Below are 18,742 nucleotides of genomic sequence, written 5' to 3'. Positions count from 1 at the left end.
CTGATTACTAAAGAACGGAAAAAGGTAGAAACTAACTTTTTTTTTTATGATGAAAGATACGAGTCTAACCTTTCTTTCGGTAGATACCATGTCTATGTAGTCGTCAAATCAATATTCTGTGTGCCTAGAAAAATCAGTCAAAATTGTCACAGCTTTTGAAAAAATATTTTTAGCTTGCTAATACGCAAAAACAGGGACCGTCTTACAATATCATCACCGGTTGACTCTGTAATTACTTGCTAACTACAAGTTACGCTAGGGCTATGTGAAAGTAATGCTTGAAATGTATCTTCACAAAAAGCTGTTTTTCTTCATTTTCTAGTTAGGAACTGATATTTTCCTGAAACTTATGTATTTTCCACTGCTGATTACTAAAGAACGGAAAAAGGTAGAAACGAACTTTTTTTTTTATGATGAAAGATACGAGTCTAACCTTTCTTTCGGTAGATACCTTGTCTATGTAGTCGTCAAATCAATATTCTGTGTGCCTAGAAAAATCAGTCAAAATTGTCACAGCTTTTGAAAAAATATTTTTAGCTTGCTAATACGCAAAAACAGGGACTGTCTTACAATATCATCACCGGTTGACTAACTACAAGTTACGCTACACGTCTCTTCTTTTCTTTTGATCGTGACTGCAAAACAACCCAATAACGCCAGTGCCGCCATTTTGATACAGACGTTGAGAAACACAACTGAATTGAAAAATAACTGGTGGTGTCTGAGTGGATCCCGCTGACGGTAAATGTTGATTAATCCATTTCCTTCAACATTTATACGCATTTCGAAGGGTTTTCCGCATGCAAAGCGCTAACTAAACAACAAAACACATTTTGTGTGAACATGTTTGGCTTTCTGGAAGGTAGGTTCCATTGTATTATCACAATACTGTAAAGTGACGAAATATAGCTTCTCTTTTGAAGTGAATTTTTATGGCTCGCCTGGGTTTGCACTGCTGCGTTTAGGATTTCTACCTAACGTAAACCACGTTAATTGCACGGACCCTTCTGATGAGTCTCAAATCATCAAATCAGCTCGCTGTGTGCTGAAATTACAGCAGGTTACCTCCGTTTACATTAGGATCATCAAACCTACAGCCTGGTGCTGAGGTATTTTGTGGCAGGCTTTTACCGACACACACTCACTGTCCTTTCATGACCCCCGTGATGATGAGAATGGAGCTCACCTATCCATGTAATGACCCCCATGTTGGCCTGACTTAAAGAGAGAAGCCACTAAAAGTGTGTTTGACAGGACAGGAGGGGAGCGGGTGGCTCCTACACGAGCACATGTTGACTACCCCATCAGTGGCTACATCTTGATCGCATTAATTTAGCCCGTCCTGGCAGAAAACCACATGTAGCTTTTTTTGTGTGTGTTAAGGTAAGGGCTCTTTAACAGGGGGGCGATTATGACCCTTGGCAGGCCCGTATTGGAACCATGTGTCCAAGTGGAGGTCAGATTTAGTTATTGATCAACGGAGCAGAACTAGAGAGATCCAGCCAACCACACTGGGTTCAAAGGGGGGTCTCTCAAGAGATCCCCAAAGCGCTTCACCTGTTTTTTGGTGGATTTACTATTCAACCTCGGACCTCACTTTCCATTCTCACCTGCTCTTAAACCGAGTCAATTTTCCCAGCCAACACCATGCATCCACCCATCTGGTTTAACCTTTATTTCTCTCTTTTCTTGTCATCTTCAGGTTCCTTTCATTATTTAAAGACACTCGACTTGGTACTCGGCTGTCTTTGCCAGCCTCTCCAAGGCCAACCGGAGGAGACGGAGAGGTGTGCTCCCTCCCAGAAATAAAAAAGGAAAACCACCTCGATGGAGGGTATACTGATGGCGACGGTCGACTGGAATAATTAGGACCAAAGGTGCAGCCTCTCCAGTTACCTCGCGCGTCTCGTCATGCTCCGAGGACGCAAGCCCGCTTGTTCATGCTTGAAGAGGATAAGGAAAAAAAAGGGCTGTGGTAGGAGGGACGGATTTAATACATTCAAGATTTGATTTTTGCAACTTGAGGCAGACTCTTTTTTTTTTGCCCCCCACCCAATGCCATGCTTTCGTCAGGTCAAAGTTGTGACCAACTGTATTTGTCAGTAAACTCTACATAAAACACACCATTTCTTAAAGACACCCGAAAGGAAGGAAAGCATTTTTTCTTCAAAATAAGTGACGTCATTTTAACAGAGGAAGAACGGATTTTTATTCCTGTCAAAAGGGGCCAGATGTTCTTCCGAAGCTGACAGTGATGAAAAAGACAGTAAATCTACCCTGAGTGGACCACTGCAACCCAAAGAAAGTGCAATACCTTCATACCTCATGAACGAGCACCCATCACATGTACATGTCCTCCAAGTCATACTTTTTTATTTTATTTTAAATGACGTCTGTCATACAGTATTTTTGGGGTGGAGTGCATTGCCCAGTGTTAAACTGAGAAGCCAAAAAACAAGAAAGAAAAAAAAAACACTTACAGGTATATACATTTCCTATTGGACAGTTATTTTATTTTTTTTTATTTTTATTTTTATTTTTTATAATTTTGCATGTGTTAAATTAGTTTTCATTTGGAACTTTCTGATATTTTTATTTATTTAGTGTTGCTGAAGTATTTTCTGTAATTACAAAATGTTTAAATACTGTAAGTCTTAAACAATGTTCATTATTCATGTTGTTTTTGTATAATTTTTATTTGGCATAAAATGATTTTCTTGGAAGGCTTTTTTGTGTACAATACAGCACTATTTACTATTTATAATAAAGAATGTAAAAGTAAGTTGTGATTTTTGTCATTTACTGTACATGATGTCAATAATAACGTATGATAGAAACACACAAACCCAAGTCAACTCAACATATATCATCTATCCGCACAACTGTTGCACCCTCTTGAAGCACTCCATCATAAATATATCCCATTTCATAACCACTCCTTTGGACAAATTCCTGCTCTCTAGGGGCTCCTTGACACCCCTTAATGGCTAAAGCAGAGCTGCTGTAAATTATCCGGGCCCCAGTGGCCCACAGACACACTTGGACATCAGTCACTGACACGACTGCGCAAGGTTCAGAGGTTTTTCCACTCCCCACTCCCCCCCCCCCAAAGAAAAGGAAAACACCACTGGTCACCTCCACAAAAGCCTACAAATATCACTGGTGACTTTTTATCGCTCCCACCATTGTTGGGATCAGGTGTGCAGCTGCTGGTGTCATTCATACGTCCGATATAAACATTCTTCAGCATGGATGTTTAGATTTTATGAACCCTCAAGTGTTTATATCCTCACTCATGTGTCCCGAATGAACAAAAACTGCTGTTTTTTTCACATTTAAACAGTTTGGCCTTAAAATACATATCAAATAAAGATATTTGGGGCAGTTTATCCGACAGAAAAACTAAATAAAATAGTAACACACTTTTTTTTTGTATTTACTTCAATCATTTCAATCTAACGGCCCCCTTGTAGGAAAAAAATTGCTGTATGCTTGGAATGGAAGAAAGTAGCAACAAAAGTATCAATTATTTTGTAGCTTTTCCATGATAGGCTAATTCATGAAATAGAGATGATAATTATGTTTTAATGAAATGAATATATTCTGGTAAATTTAATTGAACAAAACCAAAATGTTATTTTTATTATATACTGTATTTTGTATAAAATGTTATGTAAGTAATTATTATTTGCTATTATTATTTATTTCTAATTATTTGTGTGTAATTGTGGTGAGGATTTAAAAAAAATGACACCGTGAACAAGGCTGTATTTTCCGGAATTTCTCTCAATAATGCATGAATCCTGATTACGGAATCCATTCCGATGCACACAGAGGTCTGAATGCCATTTTAGTTTTTTTAAAATTTCTTAAAACGTGCTAAACTTGTAAGACACAATAGCTTAAAAAGGGCACCACGGATGCTTTGGGCCCGGTGTGTCAGTCAAGCAGCAACACACTGGAGACAACTTAACCTTTGACCTCAAGCCTCTTTGAAACGAGTAGACTACTTGACCGGAGGTGACAACAATCCAAGAGTCTGTGCGGCTTCCAAGCACTCGAATTGAAAGTGAAGGAAAGAGGACAAAGAAATGTTTCCAAAAGGAAAAAAGGCCGAGAATGCTTTGAATGACAATGTCTGAGTGGAATGTTAATTGTAGCCTGTAGGTTTGGATGGAATTGGTGAAATAACATAAAAATAGGGCGCCGATTCTCTCATATGAGATGGTTGTTGTGTCCAGTACGGCATGAGTTCTACCACTGGTGTGCTATTAGTGGAAAAATAAATTATATTGCAAACGTATCCACTGAATTTCATCACATGGTACAAGCCAATTAACTAAGTATAAGCCACATATTCAAACCACGATGGCAAACGATGATATAACAAATCGTGGCACTGGACTAGCAAAACAAAAATGTTTCAACACTTGCTGAGGTGGGACTTGCCGTAAAATGTTTGAGAACCTTTGCAACAAGGGCAAACCAAGTGATTTCAGTGCAACGGCACCTTATCGAGACTCACGATATTCACCACCTGCTGTGCTCATTGTGTCACTTTCTTACCTTTTTAGGCATTTTAAATAGCTCCCTTCCACCACAGCCCCTCCTGTTTGTTCTATTGTTCAGATGCCAGCAGCTTCTTCAGGACCCCAACAGACACCACATGGACAACAGGACCGCTCCCAGCGTCGGCCTGCGACTGCCGCCTCCAGCTCCAAGGAGATCTATGACAACCTGTAAGAAAAAGAAGACGACAAGAAAAAAAAAAAAAAAAACTCAACACAGGCCACATGGGCAAGTTTGACTTTGAAAACGAGAGCCGCCTGTGAGCCACAATCTCGTCGAAAGCAAAGGCGGGGGGTAATGTTTTGACAGCCCTCCAAGCCAAGGAAACGTCAGCACTGACTACTTCAGCCAAGACCTGCTAGTGATTTTGCAAAAACCTGAGGTACTTTTTTTTCTTCCTTTTTCGCCCCGTTACATCTAACAATCAGAAATGTCACACGAGCCGGCCTGCTGGCAGGAGAAGACAGCTGCCTCTGATGATCGTAGGGAAGGGTGGAAACATGGAGAAGTGTGGGTCAATGGCAGGCCGGAATCTCCTCCCGCGAGGCCCAATCAGGATCAATAACACACACCACCACTGCAGGAAGAAGCGATACCTCACCAACATGGCTGTGTAGTGTTGCAGTTGTCCACATGTGTGGCTTAAAAAGTAGAACATGCACAACTAGAGCAATCATTCTACTTGGGGTATTATTGAAAGGGTTATTTCATTATGTTTGGACACTAGTTGACTTCCAAGTTGGTCTAATTTCAAAGGGAAATTAACTGGGTAATAAAACTAAATAAAACTAAAATAAAGCAAAACTACTTGCTCTTTGAAGATGCTTTACAGAAAGGACCAAGCTGAATTTGACCTTATATTATATTATATTTCATTATGTTTGGGCGCTAGTTGACTTCCAAGTTGGTTTAATTTCAAAGGGAAATTAACTGGGTAATAAAACTAAATAAAACCAAAATAAAGCAAAACTACTTGCTCTTTGAAGATGCTTTACAGAAAGGACCAAGCTGAATTTGACCTTATATTATATTATATTTCATTATGTTTGGACGCTAGTTGACTTCCAAGTTGGTTTAATTTCAAAGGGAAATTAACTGGGTCATAAAACTAAATAAAACAAAAATAAAGCAAAACTACTTGCTCTTTGAAGATGCTTTACAGAAAGGATCAAGCTGAATTTGACCTTATATTATATTACATTTCATTATGTTTGGACGCTAGTTGACTTCCAAGTTGGTTTAATTTCAAAGGGAAATTAACTGGGTAATAAAACTAAAAAAACTAAAATAAAGCAAAACTACTTGCTCTTTGAAGATGCTTTACAGAAAGGACCAAGCTGAATTTGACCTTATATTATATTATATTTCATTATGTTTGGACGCTAGTTGACTTCCAAGTTGGTTTAATTTCAAAGGGAAATTAACTGGGTCATAAAACTAAATAAAACAAAAATAAAGCAAAACTACTTGCTCTTTGAAGATGCTTTACAGAAAGGACCAAGCTGAATTTGACCTTATATTATATTATATTTCATTATGTTTGGACGCTAGTTGACTTCCAAGTTGGTTTAATTTCAAAGGGAAATTAACTGGGTCATAAAACTAAATAAAACAAAAATAAAGCAAAACTACTTGCTCTTTGAAGATGTTTTACAGAAAGGACCAAGCTGAATTTGACCTTATATTATATTATATTTCATTATGTTTGGACGCTAGTTGACTTCCAAGTTGGTCTAATTTCAAAGGGAAATTAACTGGGTAATAAAACTAAATAAAACTAAAATAAAGCAAAACTACTTGCTCTTTGAAGATGCTTTACAGAAAGGACCAAGCTGAATTTGACCTTATATTATATTATATTTCATTATGTTTGGGCGCTAGTTGACTTCCAAGTTGGTTTAATTTCAAAGGGAAATTAACTGGGTCATAAAACTAAATAAAACAAAAATAAAGCAAAACTACTTGCTCTTTGAAGATGTTTTACAGAAAGGACCAAGCTGAATTTGACCTTATATTATATTATATTTCATTATGTTTGGACGCTAGTTGACTTCCAAGTTGGTCTAATTTCAAAGGGAAATTAACTGGGTAATAAAACTAAATAAAACTCAAATAAAGTAAAACTACTTGCTCTTTGAAGATGCTTTACAGAAGGGACCAAGCTGCATTTGACCTTATATTAAATTATATTATATTGTAGGCATAATTGTAATTAATAAGTATTGTGCATTAGTACTGGTCATTTGTGTGTGTACTGTATTTGACATCTAATTGACTGTATTGTTCATATTAACCAAATGTTACATTTATGTTACATTTATGCTTCAATGGACGTCACCACACGTTTTCTCTTTGCCATCACGACTAAGAAAAAGCAAAATATACTTCAAAGAGTTTGAGTGCATTGGTGGAGTCATGAACGCTGACGTTAACTGAGGCAAGTGAGTTCTTTGGATGTTGTTGTGGGGTCTTTTGTGACCTCTTGCATGAGCTGTCTTTGCGCTCTTGGGGTCATTTTGGTCGGCCGGCCACTCTTGGGAACTTTCACCACTGTTCCATGTTCTCACCATTTGTGGATACTGGCTCTCACTGCGGTTTGCTAGAGTCCCAAAGATTTAGAAATGGCTTTATAACCTTTTCTCAATGAAACTCAGTTATGTTTTAATAGGGGGGTTAATCTCTTTTTCACACAGGGCTATGTAGGGTTGGATTTCCCCCCCCTTAATAATAAAATGTTAGATTTGAAAGATTTGCATTTTGTGTTCAGTTGTGTTGTCATTGACTAATATTTGAATTTGTTTGATTATCTGAAACATTTACTGTAAGTGTGACAAAAAACAATCAGGAATATATAGGTATATACTATATAGATGTAGCTTATTGTTATTTTATCATCTGCCAGGGTTTTGAAGCTAACGGTTCAATCATAGGTAGAAATAAATATATACATACCATATTTACTAATGCTCAGCGGCACACCAAATCCTCATTGAGTGAGCACTTGACAGACGAGCGCCCTCTACAGGCGTGTGATAGTACAACCCCAAACGCCAATCCACCACATGATGTGGATGAAACCATGCAAGTTTTGCAAGGGGGGGCCTACAGGTTAATCATAAGGTAAAAAATGGAACTTACAACAGTAATTGCTCAAAAATAAAACACATTTAACTGTTAATACAATGTAATTTTTTATTATGTTGCAGACCACGAGCCTGAAAAATACTATTTCACTTTGAAAATGTGACAGTGAAAGTTGGTTTAGCCTTGCCTGGTTGTTGAGTGACGGTAGGAGATGATGACAATATCGCTAATATCGTTAATTTGTGTCAACAAAACATAGAAAAGACCAAATCAAAGCCACCACCAGGTGCATAAATTAGAAAGAAGAGGAGAAACGGGCGAAAGATAAAGGTATGGCCCTATACCATCACTTTATGTACACCATATTATGGAGTGTATATGCTTGAATAAGCTAACGCTACTTGGTGCCTATAAGCTAACTGCTGTTTAGTTTTCATTGTGTAAATGTGGATTTAAGTCAAATACAATTTAAGGGGATCTTGAGTTTGTGAAATAAGCACATTTCAGTCGTTGGAAAACGTTTGTTGAGGCCTGAGAAGTGTTGTACTTGAGGGATTTGTTCACTGCAAAAACATTTTCCCCAAAATAACATTTTCCCTTGAATGTGTGTTGAATATTTTTTTGCTTATTTTTTCAAGTAAGTTTTATGGCAACATATAACTTGATACTTACATATTTACATTTTTGTTTATATTGTCAGGGCGTCATTCAAGCCAGAACCGCCATTGTTAAAATGTTGTCAGTTACACTTTGTCACAGGCTCTATTCCAGTGTGTGTGATCGCTCTCAGTTAAAGTGTACAGTTTTGCAATGTTCTCCACATTCTGATGGTTGCTGAAAACAATTAAATAATAATATTAATAAATACATACATTTTTTTTTGCCATAATAAAAACAACATTTGCTGTTGCAGTCTGCCCTCCCATGCAGCCCACCAACACTACACTCCTTCAAAAACAATCCCAGAGGAAATCTTGCATAATTATGATTGAGATATTTTTTTCTTTCACTTCTATAGTAAATCAATTATTTGTAAAGCATTTAAAATGGGTTTCTTGTAGATTGTCCCTCCTATGTTCCACCTCAAAGTGTTGCAGTTTTATATCACTGTAAACTTTAAAATTAAGACAAAAAAATGCAATAACCTCCAGAGACTGGGTGACATTCCTTCACCATTACATGGTAACTGATCTTTGGAGAGTCGACATGCGGCTGCAGGCTTGTCTCAACCCCTCAATGACCCCATATGATCTAAATTTACAAAGTGGTGACGAAATGTGAACCGGAGTCTGCAGAATTAACTTCAATTGTGCAGCCGGCTTGTGTTTAAAAGAGAACACACGCTTTTAATTAGTGCACACACAGGGGAGAGGACGCGTCATATTAGCAGCTCCACAAGACAGGAGGGCACAAATAAGGTTCATCAGGGAGAGGGTTGAATAAGTACGACGCAGTATTACGGCTACACTAAACAAAAACAAAAAAATCTGATATTTCGAGAAGTCGTGTTAAAGTCGTGAAATTTACAAGAAAAAGTTCTACTCTTACGAGAATAAAGCCGTACATGTATGAGAAAGAATATTACTAATTGAGTAATTAACTTATTAACTAATTAACTTATTGAGACAAAATTGTAATATTATGAGAATAGTCATAAATAGTCAAAAATTACGAGAATAAAGTCAGAAATTTACAAGAAAAAAAGTTGTAATGTAACGAAAATAAAGTCTTAAGTTTAGAAAAATAATATAATAATATTGCAAGAATAATAGTTGTTGAATAAAGTATTTTTATAAAAAAGTTGTAATATTACAAATGTTGTTAATTTCCAAGAATAATTTACAATAAATAAGTCGTATATTGTAATATAACGAGAATAAAGCAGCTAATCTACAAGACAAAGCTGTACAATTACCAGAATAGTTGTAAATTTATGAGAATAAAGTTGTAAATGTGCGAGAAAAAAGTTGTTAATTCACAAATTGTTGTAATATTGCGACAATAAAATCGTACATTCATGAAAAAAAGAAAAAAGTTGTAATATTACGAGAATAAAGTCAAAGATTTATGAGACTTAAGTCGTAAATTTACAAGAAAAAGTTGTAATATTACGAGCATGTCGTACATTTATGAGAATAAAGTTGTAAATTTACAAGATAAAGTTGTAATATTATGACAATAAAATTGTAAATTCATGAAAAAAAGTTGTACATTTACAAGAAAAAAGTAGTAATATTACGAGAATAAAGTCAAAGATTTACGAGACTAAGGTCGTAAATTTACAAGAAAAAGTTGTAATATTACGAGCATGTCGTAAATTTCTGAGAATAAAATGGTAATATTAAGCATCAGAGGGAAAATAGAGCGTAGCTCTTCAGGAAGGAAGGAAACCTTTGCCAGAAAAAGTAGCTAGTTTGTCTCTCGTTGCTGGTGAGGCAGTAAGTCGCAGAGAGGGTTCGGCATGTCACCAGATTTAGTAACAAATTCGGCAATTTGCCAACAGCATGGCAGATAATCATACTTTTTATGTGTACATTTTTCAAGCTCACTGAATGATTTTGATTTATTCACAATAAAAAACTAGATTCAAAAACATATCAGCCAACACACTTTTGTGAAGAATTTAACAATATTTCAATATAAAAAATAATTAACTTATTCCTATTTTATTAACTAAATTAATAGTGTAAAATGCAAAACTACTATTGGTTGTTGGATTTGGTCGACAATATATCCACTCATACATCTTCTACTTATCCAAGGTTGGGTCGCAGGGCCGGCAGTTTAAGCAGGGAAGCCGATGCAGACTTCCCTCCCCCCGGCTACTTCGTCGACAATGTGTCCTGGGTCTTCCCTGAGGCCTCCTACCAGTCGGACATGCCTTGAACACTTCCCCAGGGAGGCGTCCGGAAGGCATCCACCTCATCTGGCTCCTGTCAATGTGGAGGAGCAGCGAGTTTCTCTCGGGTAATAGTGCTTCTCACCTTATCTCTAAGAGAGAACTCAGCCGTCCTATGGCGAAAGCTCATTTTGGGCGCTTGTATCTGCAATCTTGTCCATTGGGTCACTACCCAAAGCTCATAACCACAGGTGAGTGTAGGAACGGAGATCAATTTAACAATATATAAGTACAGTAATCAATTGTTTATTGTGGTTAATTGCTTCCAGACCCAACAGTCAGTTTCCGTCAAGTAGGATTCCTTATATATTAGAGCCCTCTTGACTTAATATAACATCCCTATAGTTTTACACTCATATTACCCAATTTAGTAGACATAATAAATAAATAAAGAGGCGTTTACACTTTTTGCCACTGCATTGTCATGCAGTCACAGTGGCAATACATGTCTGAATAACTTATATATGTATTTTACCTAATTTAGCCATTTCTATGCTTGAAAGTCTAGGCCAAAAAAACGTAAAATTTGATTCAATATGCATTTTTTTTAAACTAATATAGCTTTGAAAACCATGAGTGAATTTGGGAATTTGAAGCCCAGAGTGAACAAAAACCACAAATAAACATGAAAGAGAACTCAAAATATAAATATCATCATGCTGGTATTGATCCCAAACCGATACTCCCCTGCTATCGATTATATATTCACATGTGATGTGCCGCACTTCATCTGCCAGGAAGCAAATAGTTGCAGAAAGCGTCTATGCTGTACAATACCCAATTCCAGTCAGACTGCGGTCAGCGTGCGACGACTAATGGTAACAATGCAATTTGGACAGAACCTTTGAATGAAGTCACTGAAGAACTGCGGGAGAGAACGCATCCAATTATGAGTGAAAACATGTTGTTCACTAGAATACTGTGCACGTTGTTTGGTGTACTTACATCTTGGAAAGCTTGTGTGGTGTTGGCAGCCCCGTTCATGTTCACTTGAGCTTTGAAGTGTGCGAGCACTGTTGGGAAAGGTGAAGAAAAAATACTGTTGATCAAACGTTTTCCAAGCGCCGTTGCAGGGGGCCACAATGATGTTTTTAACATAGTTTAATGTTTTTTTGTAAAATGTCAATTAATCATATTTTGTCCAGAGGTAACGCAGATTGAACGACATTTAGCAGAGATGGGAATGCTGAAGTTCTCAGTGGGAGTGACCAGGATGGATAGGATCAGGAACGAGTACATCAGAGTGACATTACATGTTAGAAGCCTTGTAGATAAAGTCAGAGAGGCCAGACTGAGATAGCTGGGATGTCCAGAGGAGAGATAGTGAATATATTGATAGAAGGAAGACCAAAGAGGAGGTTTATGGATGTAGTGAAGGAGGACATGAGGGTAGTTGGTGTGAGAGAGACAGATGCAGAAGACAGGGTTGGATGGAGGAGATTGATTTGCTGTGGCGATCCTTGAAGGGAAAAGCCGGAAAAGAGAAAGAATAAATTGGCATATTAAACTTGATCACAAACGTTCAGCAAATACAAAATGTGTGCGAGTGAGACCTGTCAGACTGACACAAAATATATATTTTTATTACAGTGTCAGTTCAAAATAAGATTTGTTTATTATGATACTGTTTTTAAATTTATGAGTAGAAAATTCATTCAGAAATTATTATTATTAAATATTTGCCACTATGCACCTTTCCTTCATGAAATGTACAAATGCAAATCAGCGGAAGTTAGGATACTCTTATGCCAAGGTACCACTGAATATGACAATAAAAACAACACCTTCACTTTCTCTGGCAGGCGATGTAATCCATGATAACTCAAACACAGCGACAGTAGATACAAATAACGTTTGTCTTGCTACAAGAGCCATCTGCCAGGGCTTTGACGCTAACTTTTCAATCAAAATACTCTTTTCTTTCTCCATATTGTTAACCCGTTGACTTTGACAGCCCCAAAAATAAGTTATATGTAATATATTTAAAAACAGAGCTTTGTGTTATTATTAGATATTATACTACTATACGCACGGTGGAAAGGGGTTAGCATGTTGGTCACACAGTCATCGGGAAGACCTGGGTCTCCACTTGTGGAGTTTGCATGGTCTCCCTGTGCGTGGGTTTTCTCAGTTATTTTTATTTTCACATTTATTTTATTTTATTATTTTTCTAATTTTTCCTTTTCTTGGGTTTAATTTCATAAAAAAAATATTATTTAAAAAAAACACTGGACACATTGATGGTGAATAGAAAATGAATTATGCAAAGTTTAACCATGAAATAATCAAATGATAATCTTCATAGATCTTTTAGTTATACTTTATGCCATTGCAAAAACATGCACTTTACTGGTGTTGCTGTATTTAATTATTATTCTATTGTTATTAGTGTTGGCCAGGCAGGCAGGCTATTGTAGATGATGTATTGCTGACACCTAGTGGTGACAAGTGGTGACCACAAGGTTGATTTGCTACATGAATTGCATTTTACTGCCATTTTATTTTTGAGTGAAAGTTTGCACATTGTATTTGACAGCTGTAGGTCAAAGATAAAACACTGCATGGATAAATAATACTTTGCAGAACATATATTCATAGATCATCTTTGTAAAACTACTGAACATGGTTTATGAAACATTTTACAGGAAAGTACAGGGTTTTAGCTGGTGGCAGGACTTTTTCATTCAATCATTTTCATGATTAAATACTAAATAGTAATAACTTGTCTTGATAGTGTATATGCAGTGTAATGTAGCCACTCTATGATTTATGAGGAATTATCGAGAAGCCCAAGTTCCCCTCGTGTAGATCATTGTTACAAAATAAATAATACTTGAAGTAGCGACCTGTGAGATTACCTGATGAGTTGTTACGACATGAAAGATTTAACACAGAAAACACAACTGATATTTATTTTTTTTTTTACCCTTCAGGCAATTACGTTGTAAGTTGGGTTTCATAATTGTTAGAAAAACTCTGACATGTGGTGGGATGACAAAGGAAATCACAGTGCGGTTATATTCAGACTTTTTAAAGCATATTTGGCACGTTGCTACATTGAATGTGTACAGGTGTCGGAGATTACCTTGTGAGCTGGCGGTGCCTACAAGATTTACAAATGAAGACATAAATCCATGTTACTTTTTTAATTTGAGTGGATAAAACACAGTACTTCAAGTCTGTTTTGGTCATTTAAAACTCAAGTACTAGAGGTGTTGAGATTACCTGGTGAGATGCTCGTGCCTACAAGATTTACAAATGAAGACATAAATCCATGTTTTTTTCAAATTGGAATGGTAATACAAAGGTATAGAATGTGTAGAGGTGTTGAGATTACCTGGTGAGATGCTCGTGCCTACAAGATTTACAAATGAAGACATAAATCCATGTTTTTTTTAAATTGGAATGGTAATACAAAGGTATAGAATGTGTAGAGGTGTTGAGATTACCTGGTGAGATGCTCGTGCCTACAAGATTTACAAATGAAGACATAAATCCATGTTTTTTTTTAAAATTGGAATGGTAATACAAAGGTATAGAATGTGTAGAGGTGTTGAGATTACCTGGTGAGATGCTCGTGCCTACAAGATTTACAAATGAAGACATAAATCCATGTTTTTTTTTAAATTGGAATGGTAATACAAAGGTATAGAATGTATAGAGGTGTTGAGATTACCTTGTGAGCTGGTCGCACCTTCAAGATTTACAAATGAAGACATAAATACATGTTACTTTTTTAATTTGAGTGGATAAAACACACTACTTCAAGTCTGTTTTGGTCATTTAAAACTCAAGTAGAGGTGTTGAGATTACCTGGTGAGATGCTCGTGCCTACAAGATTTACAAATGAAGACATAAATCCATGTTTTTTTTTTAATTGGAATGGTAATACAAAGGTATAGAATGTATAGAGGTGTTGAGATTACCTTGTGAGCTGGTCGCACCTTCAAGATTTACAAATGAAGACATAAATACATGTTACTTTTTTAATTTGAGTGGATAAAACACACTACTTCAAGTCTGTTTTGGTCATTTAAAACTCAAGTAGAGGTGTTGAGATTACCTGGTGAGATGCTCGTGCCTACAAGATTTACAAATGAAGACATAAATCCATGTTTTTTTTTTTAATTGGAATGGTAATACAAAGGTATAGAATGTATAGTGGTGTTGTGATTACCTGGTGAGATGTTCGTGCCTAAAAGATTTACAAATGAAGACATAAATCCATGTTACTTTTTTAATTTGAGTGGATAAAACACACTACTTCAAGTCTGTTTTGGTCATTTAAAACTCAAGCAGGGGTGTTGAGATTACCTGGTGAGATGGTCGTGCCTACAAGATTTACAAATGAAGACATAAATCCATGTTTTTTTCAAATTGGAATGGTAATACAAAGGTATAGAATGTGTAGAGGTGTTGAGATTACCTTGTGAGCTGGTCGCGCCTAAAAGATTTACAAATGAAGACATAAATCCATGTTACTTTTTTAATTTGAGTGGATAAAACACAGTACTTCAAGTCTGTTTTGGTCATTTAAAACTCAAGTACTAGAGGTGTTGAGATTACCTGGTGAGATGCTCGTGCCTACAAGATTTACAAATGAAGACATAAATCCATGTTTTTTTCAAATTGGAATGGTAATACAAAGGTATAGAATGTGTAGAGGTGTTGAGATTACCTGGTGAGATGCTCGTGCCTACAAGATTTACAAATGAAGACATAAATCCATGTTTTTTTTTAAATTGGAATGGTAATACAAAGGTATAGAACGTATAGAGGTGTTGAGATTACCTTGTGAGCTGGTCGCACCTTCAAGATTTACAAATGAAGACATAAATACATGTTACTTTTTTAATTTGAGTGGATAAAACACACTACTTCAAGTCTGTTTTGGTCATTTAAAACTCAAGCAGAGGTGTTGAGATTACCTGGTGAGATGGTCGTGCCTACAAGATTTACAAATGAAGACATAAATCCATGTTTTTTTCAAATTGGAATGGTAATACAAAGGTATAGAATGTGTAGAGGTGTTGAGATTACCTTGTGAGCTGGTCGCGCCTAAAAGATTTACAAATGAAGACATAAATCCATGTTACTTTTTTAATTTGAGTGGATAAAACACAGTACTTCAAGTCTGTTTTGGTCATTTAAAACTCAAGTACTAGAGGTGTTGAGATTACCTGGTGAGATGCTCGTGCCTACAAGATTTACAAATGAAGACATAAATCCATGTTTTTTTCAAATTGGAATGGTAATACAAAGGTATAGAATGTGTAGAGGTGTTGAGATTACCTGGTGAGATGCTCGTGCCTACAAGATTTACAAATGAAGACATAAATCCATGTTTTTTTTAAATTGGAATGGTAATACAAAGGTATAGAATGTATAGAGGTGTTGAGATTACCTTGTGAGCTGGTCGCACCTTCAAGATTTACAAATGAAGACATAAATACATGTTACTTTTTTAATTTGAGTGGATAAAACACACTACTTCAAGTCTGTTTTGGTCATTTAAAACTCAAGTAGAGGTGTTGAGATTACCTGGTGAGATGCTCGTGCCTACAAGATTTACAAATGAAGACATAAATCCATGTTTTTTTTTTAATTGGAATGGTAATACAAAGGTATAGAATGTATAGAGGTGTTGAGATTACCTTGTGAGCTGGTCGCACCTTCAAGATTTACAAATGAAGACATAAATACATGTTACTTTTTTAATTTGAGTGGATAAAACACACTACTTCAAGTCTGTTTTGGTCATTTAAAACTCAAGTAGAGGTGTTGAGATTACCTGGTGAGATGCTCGTGCCTACAAGATTTACAAATGAAGACATAAATCCATGTTTTTTTTTTTAATTGGAATGGTAATACAAAGGTATAGAATGTATAGTGGTGTTGTGATTACCTGGTGAGATGTTCGTGCCTAAAAGATTTACAAATGAAGACATAAATCCATGTTACTTTTTTAATTTGAGTGGATAAAACACACTACTTCAAGTCTGTTTTGGTCATTTAAAACTCAAGCAGGGGTGTTGAGATTACCTGGTGAGATGGTCGTGCCTACAAGATTTACAAATGAAGACATAAATCCATGTTTTTTTCAAATTGGAATGGTAATACAAAGGTATAGAATGTGTAGAGGTGTTGAGATTACCTTGTGAGCTGGTCGCGCCTAAAAGATTTACAAATGAAGACATAAATCCATGTTACTTTTTTAATTTGAGTGGATAAAACACAGTACTTCAAGTCTGTTTTGGTCATTTAAAACTCAAGTACTAGAGGTGTTGAGATTACCTGGTGAGATGCTCGTGCCTACAAGATTTACAAATGAAGACATAAATCCATGTTTTTTTCAAATTGGAATGGTAATACAAAGGTATAGAATGTGTAGAGGTGTTGAGATTACCTGGTGAGATGCTCGTGCCTACAAGATTTACAAATGAAGACATAAATCCATGTTTTTTTTTAAATTGGAATGGTAATACAAAGGTATAGAACGTATAGAGGTGTTGAGATTACCTTGTGAGCTGGTCGCACCTTCAAGATTTACAAATGAAGACATAAATACATGTTACTTTTTTAATTTGAGTGGATAAAACACACTACTTCAAGTCTGTTTTGGTCATTTAAAACTCAAGCAGAGGTGTTGAGATTACCTGGTGAGATGGTCGTGCCTACAAGATTTACAAATGAAGACATAAATCCATGTTTTTTTCAAATTGGAATGGTAATACAAAGGTATAGAATGTGTAGAGGTGTTGAGATTACCTTGTGAGCTGGTCGCGCCTAAAAGATTTACAAATGAAGACATAAATCCATGTTACTTTTTTAATTTGAGTGGATAAAACACAGTACTTCAAGTCTGTTTTGGTCATTTAAAACTCAAGTACTAGAGGTGTTGAGATTACCTGGTGAGATGCTCGTGCCTACAAGATTTACAAATGAAGACATAAATCCATGTTTTTTTCAAATTGGAATGGTAATACAAAGGTATAGAATGTGTAGAGGTGTTGAGATTACCTGGTGAGATGCTCGTGCCTACAAGATTTACAAATGAAGACATAAATCCATGTTTTTTTTAAATTGGAATGGTAATACAAAGGTATAGAATGTATAGAGGTGTTGAGATTACCTTGTGAGCTGGTCGCACCTTCAAGATTTACAAATGAAGACATAAATACATGTTACTTTTTTAATTTGAGTGGATAAAACACACTACTTCAAGTCTGTTTTGGTCATTTAAAACTCAAGTAGAGGTGTTGAGATTACCTGGTGAGATGCTCGTGCCTACAAGATTTACAAATGAAGACATAAATCCATGTTTTTTTTTTAATTGGAATGGTAATACAAAGGTATAGAATGTATAGAGGTGTTGAGATTACCTTGTGAGCTGGTCGCACCTTCAAGATTTACAAATGAAGACATAAATACATGTTACTTTTTTAATTTGAGTGGATAAAACACACTACTTCAAGTCTGTTTTGGTCATTTAAAACTCAAGTAGAGGTGTTGAGATTACCTGGTGAGATGCTCGTGCCTACAAGATTTACAAATGAAGACATAAATCCATGTTTTTTTTTTTAATTGGAATGGTAATACAAAGGTATAGAATGTATAGTGGTGTTGTGATTACCTGGTGAGATGTTCGTGCCTAAAAGATTTACAAATGAAGACATAAATCCATGTTACTTTTTTAATTTGAGTGGATAAAACACACTACTTCAAGTCTGTTTTGGTCATTTAAAACTCAAGCAGGGGTGTTGAGATTACCTGGTGAGATGGTCGTGCCTACAAGATTTACAAATGAAGACATAAATCCATGTTTTTTTCAAATTGGAATGGTAATACAAAGGTATAGAATGTGTAGAGGTGTTGAGATTACCTTGTGAGCTGGTCGCGCCTAAAAGATTTACAAATGAAGACATAAATCCATGTTACTTTTTTAATTTGAGTGGATAAAACACAGTACTTCAAGTCTGTTTTGGTCATTTAAAACTCAAGTACTAGAGGTGTTGAGATTACCTGGTGAGATGCTCGTGCCTACAAGATTTACAAATGAAGACATAAATCCATGTTTTTTTCAAATTGGAATGGTAATACAAAGGTATAGAATGTGTAGAGGTGTTGAGATTACCTGGTGAGATGCTCGTGCCTACAAGATTTACAAATGAAGACATAAATCCATGTTTT

At 36.0% G+C, this 18,742-nt stretch overlaps 1 protein-coding gene and 1 long non-coding RNA gene across 3 annotated transcripts in view; one reads left to right on the top strand and one right to left on the bottom strand.

Moving 5' to 3' along the window:
* The window catches only part of pax3a (paired box 3a), a 29,242-nt gene extending 26,493 nt beyond the window's left edge, over window positions 1-2,749 (top strand). For both annotated transcript variants that reach the window (XM_058066749.2, XM_058066748.2), the window contains one exon: window positions 1,703-2,749. In XM_058066749.2, coding sequence (XP_057922732.1) covers window positions 1,703-1,720 — 18 coding nt within the window. In that variant the 3' untranslated portion in view covers window positions 1,721-2,749. The remainder of the gene's footprint in view (window positions 1-1,702) is intronic.
* Window positions 2,750-10,076: 7,327 nt separating this feature from the next.
* LOC144898573 (uncharacterized) lies at window positions 10,077-14,998 on the bottom strand. The gene is made up of 5 exons (XR_013627461.1): window positions 14,979-14,998; window positions 13,778-13,795; window positions 13,638-13,655; window positions 11,498-11,565; window positions 10,077-11,417 (listed from the first exon to the last, which is right to left on the bottom strand). It is a non-coding gene; the product is annotated as an uncharacterized LOC144898573 (long non-coding RNA).
* Between the last annotated feature and the right edge of the window lie 3,744 nt (window positions 14,999-18,742).

Source organism: Doryrhamphus excisus, linkage group LG6, assembly GCF_037039965.1.
Source record: "Doryrhamphus excisus strain RoL-2023G ecotype Guam linkage group LG6, RoL_Dexc_Guam_v1.1, whole genome shotgun sequence".
Lineage (NCBI taxonomy): Eukaryota > Metazoa > Chordata > Actinopteri > Syngnathiformes > Syngnathidae > Doryrhamphus > Doryrhamphus excisus.
The sequence above is the reverse complement of the archived record's forward strand: the minus strand, read 5'-3'. Positions and strand labels throughout refer to the sequence as shown.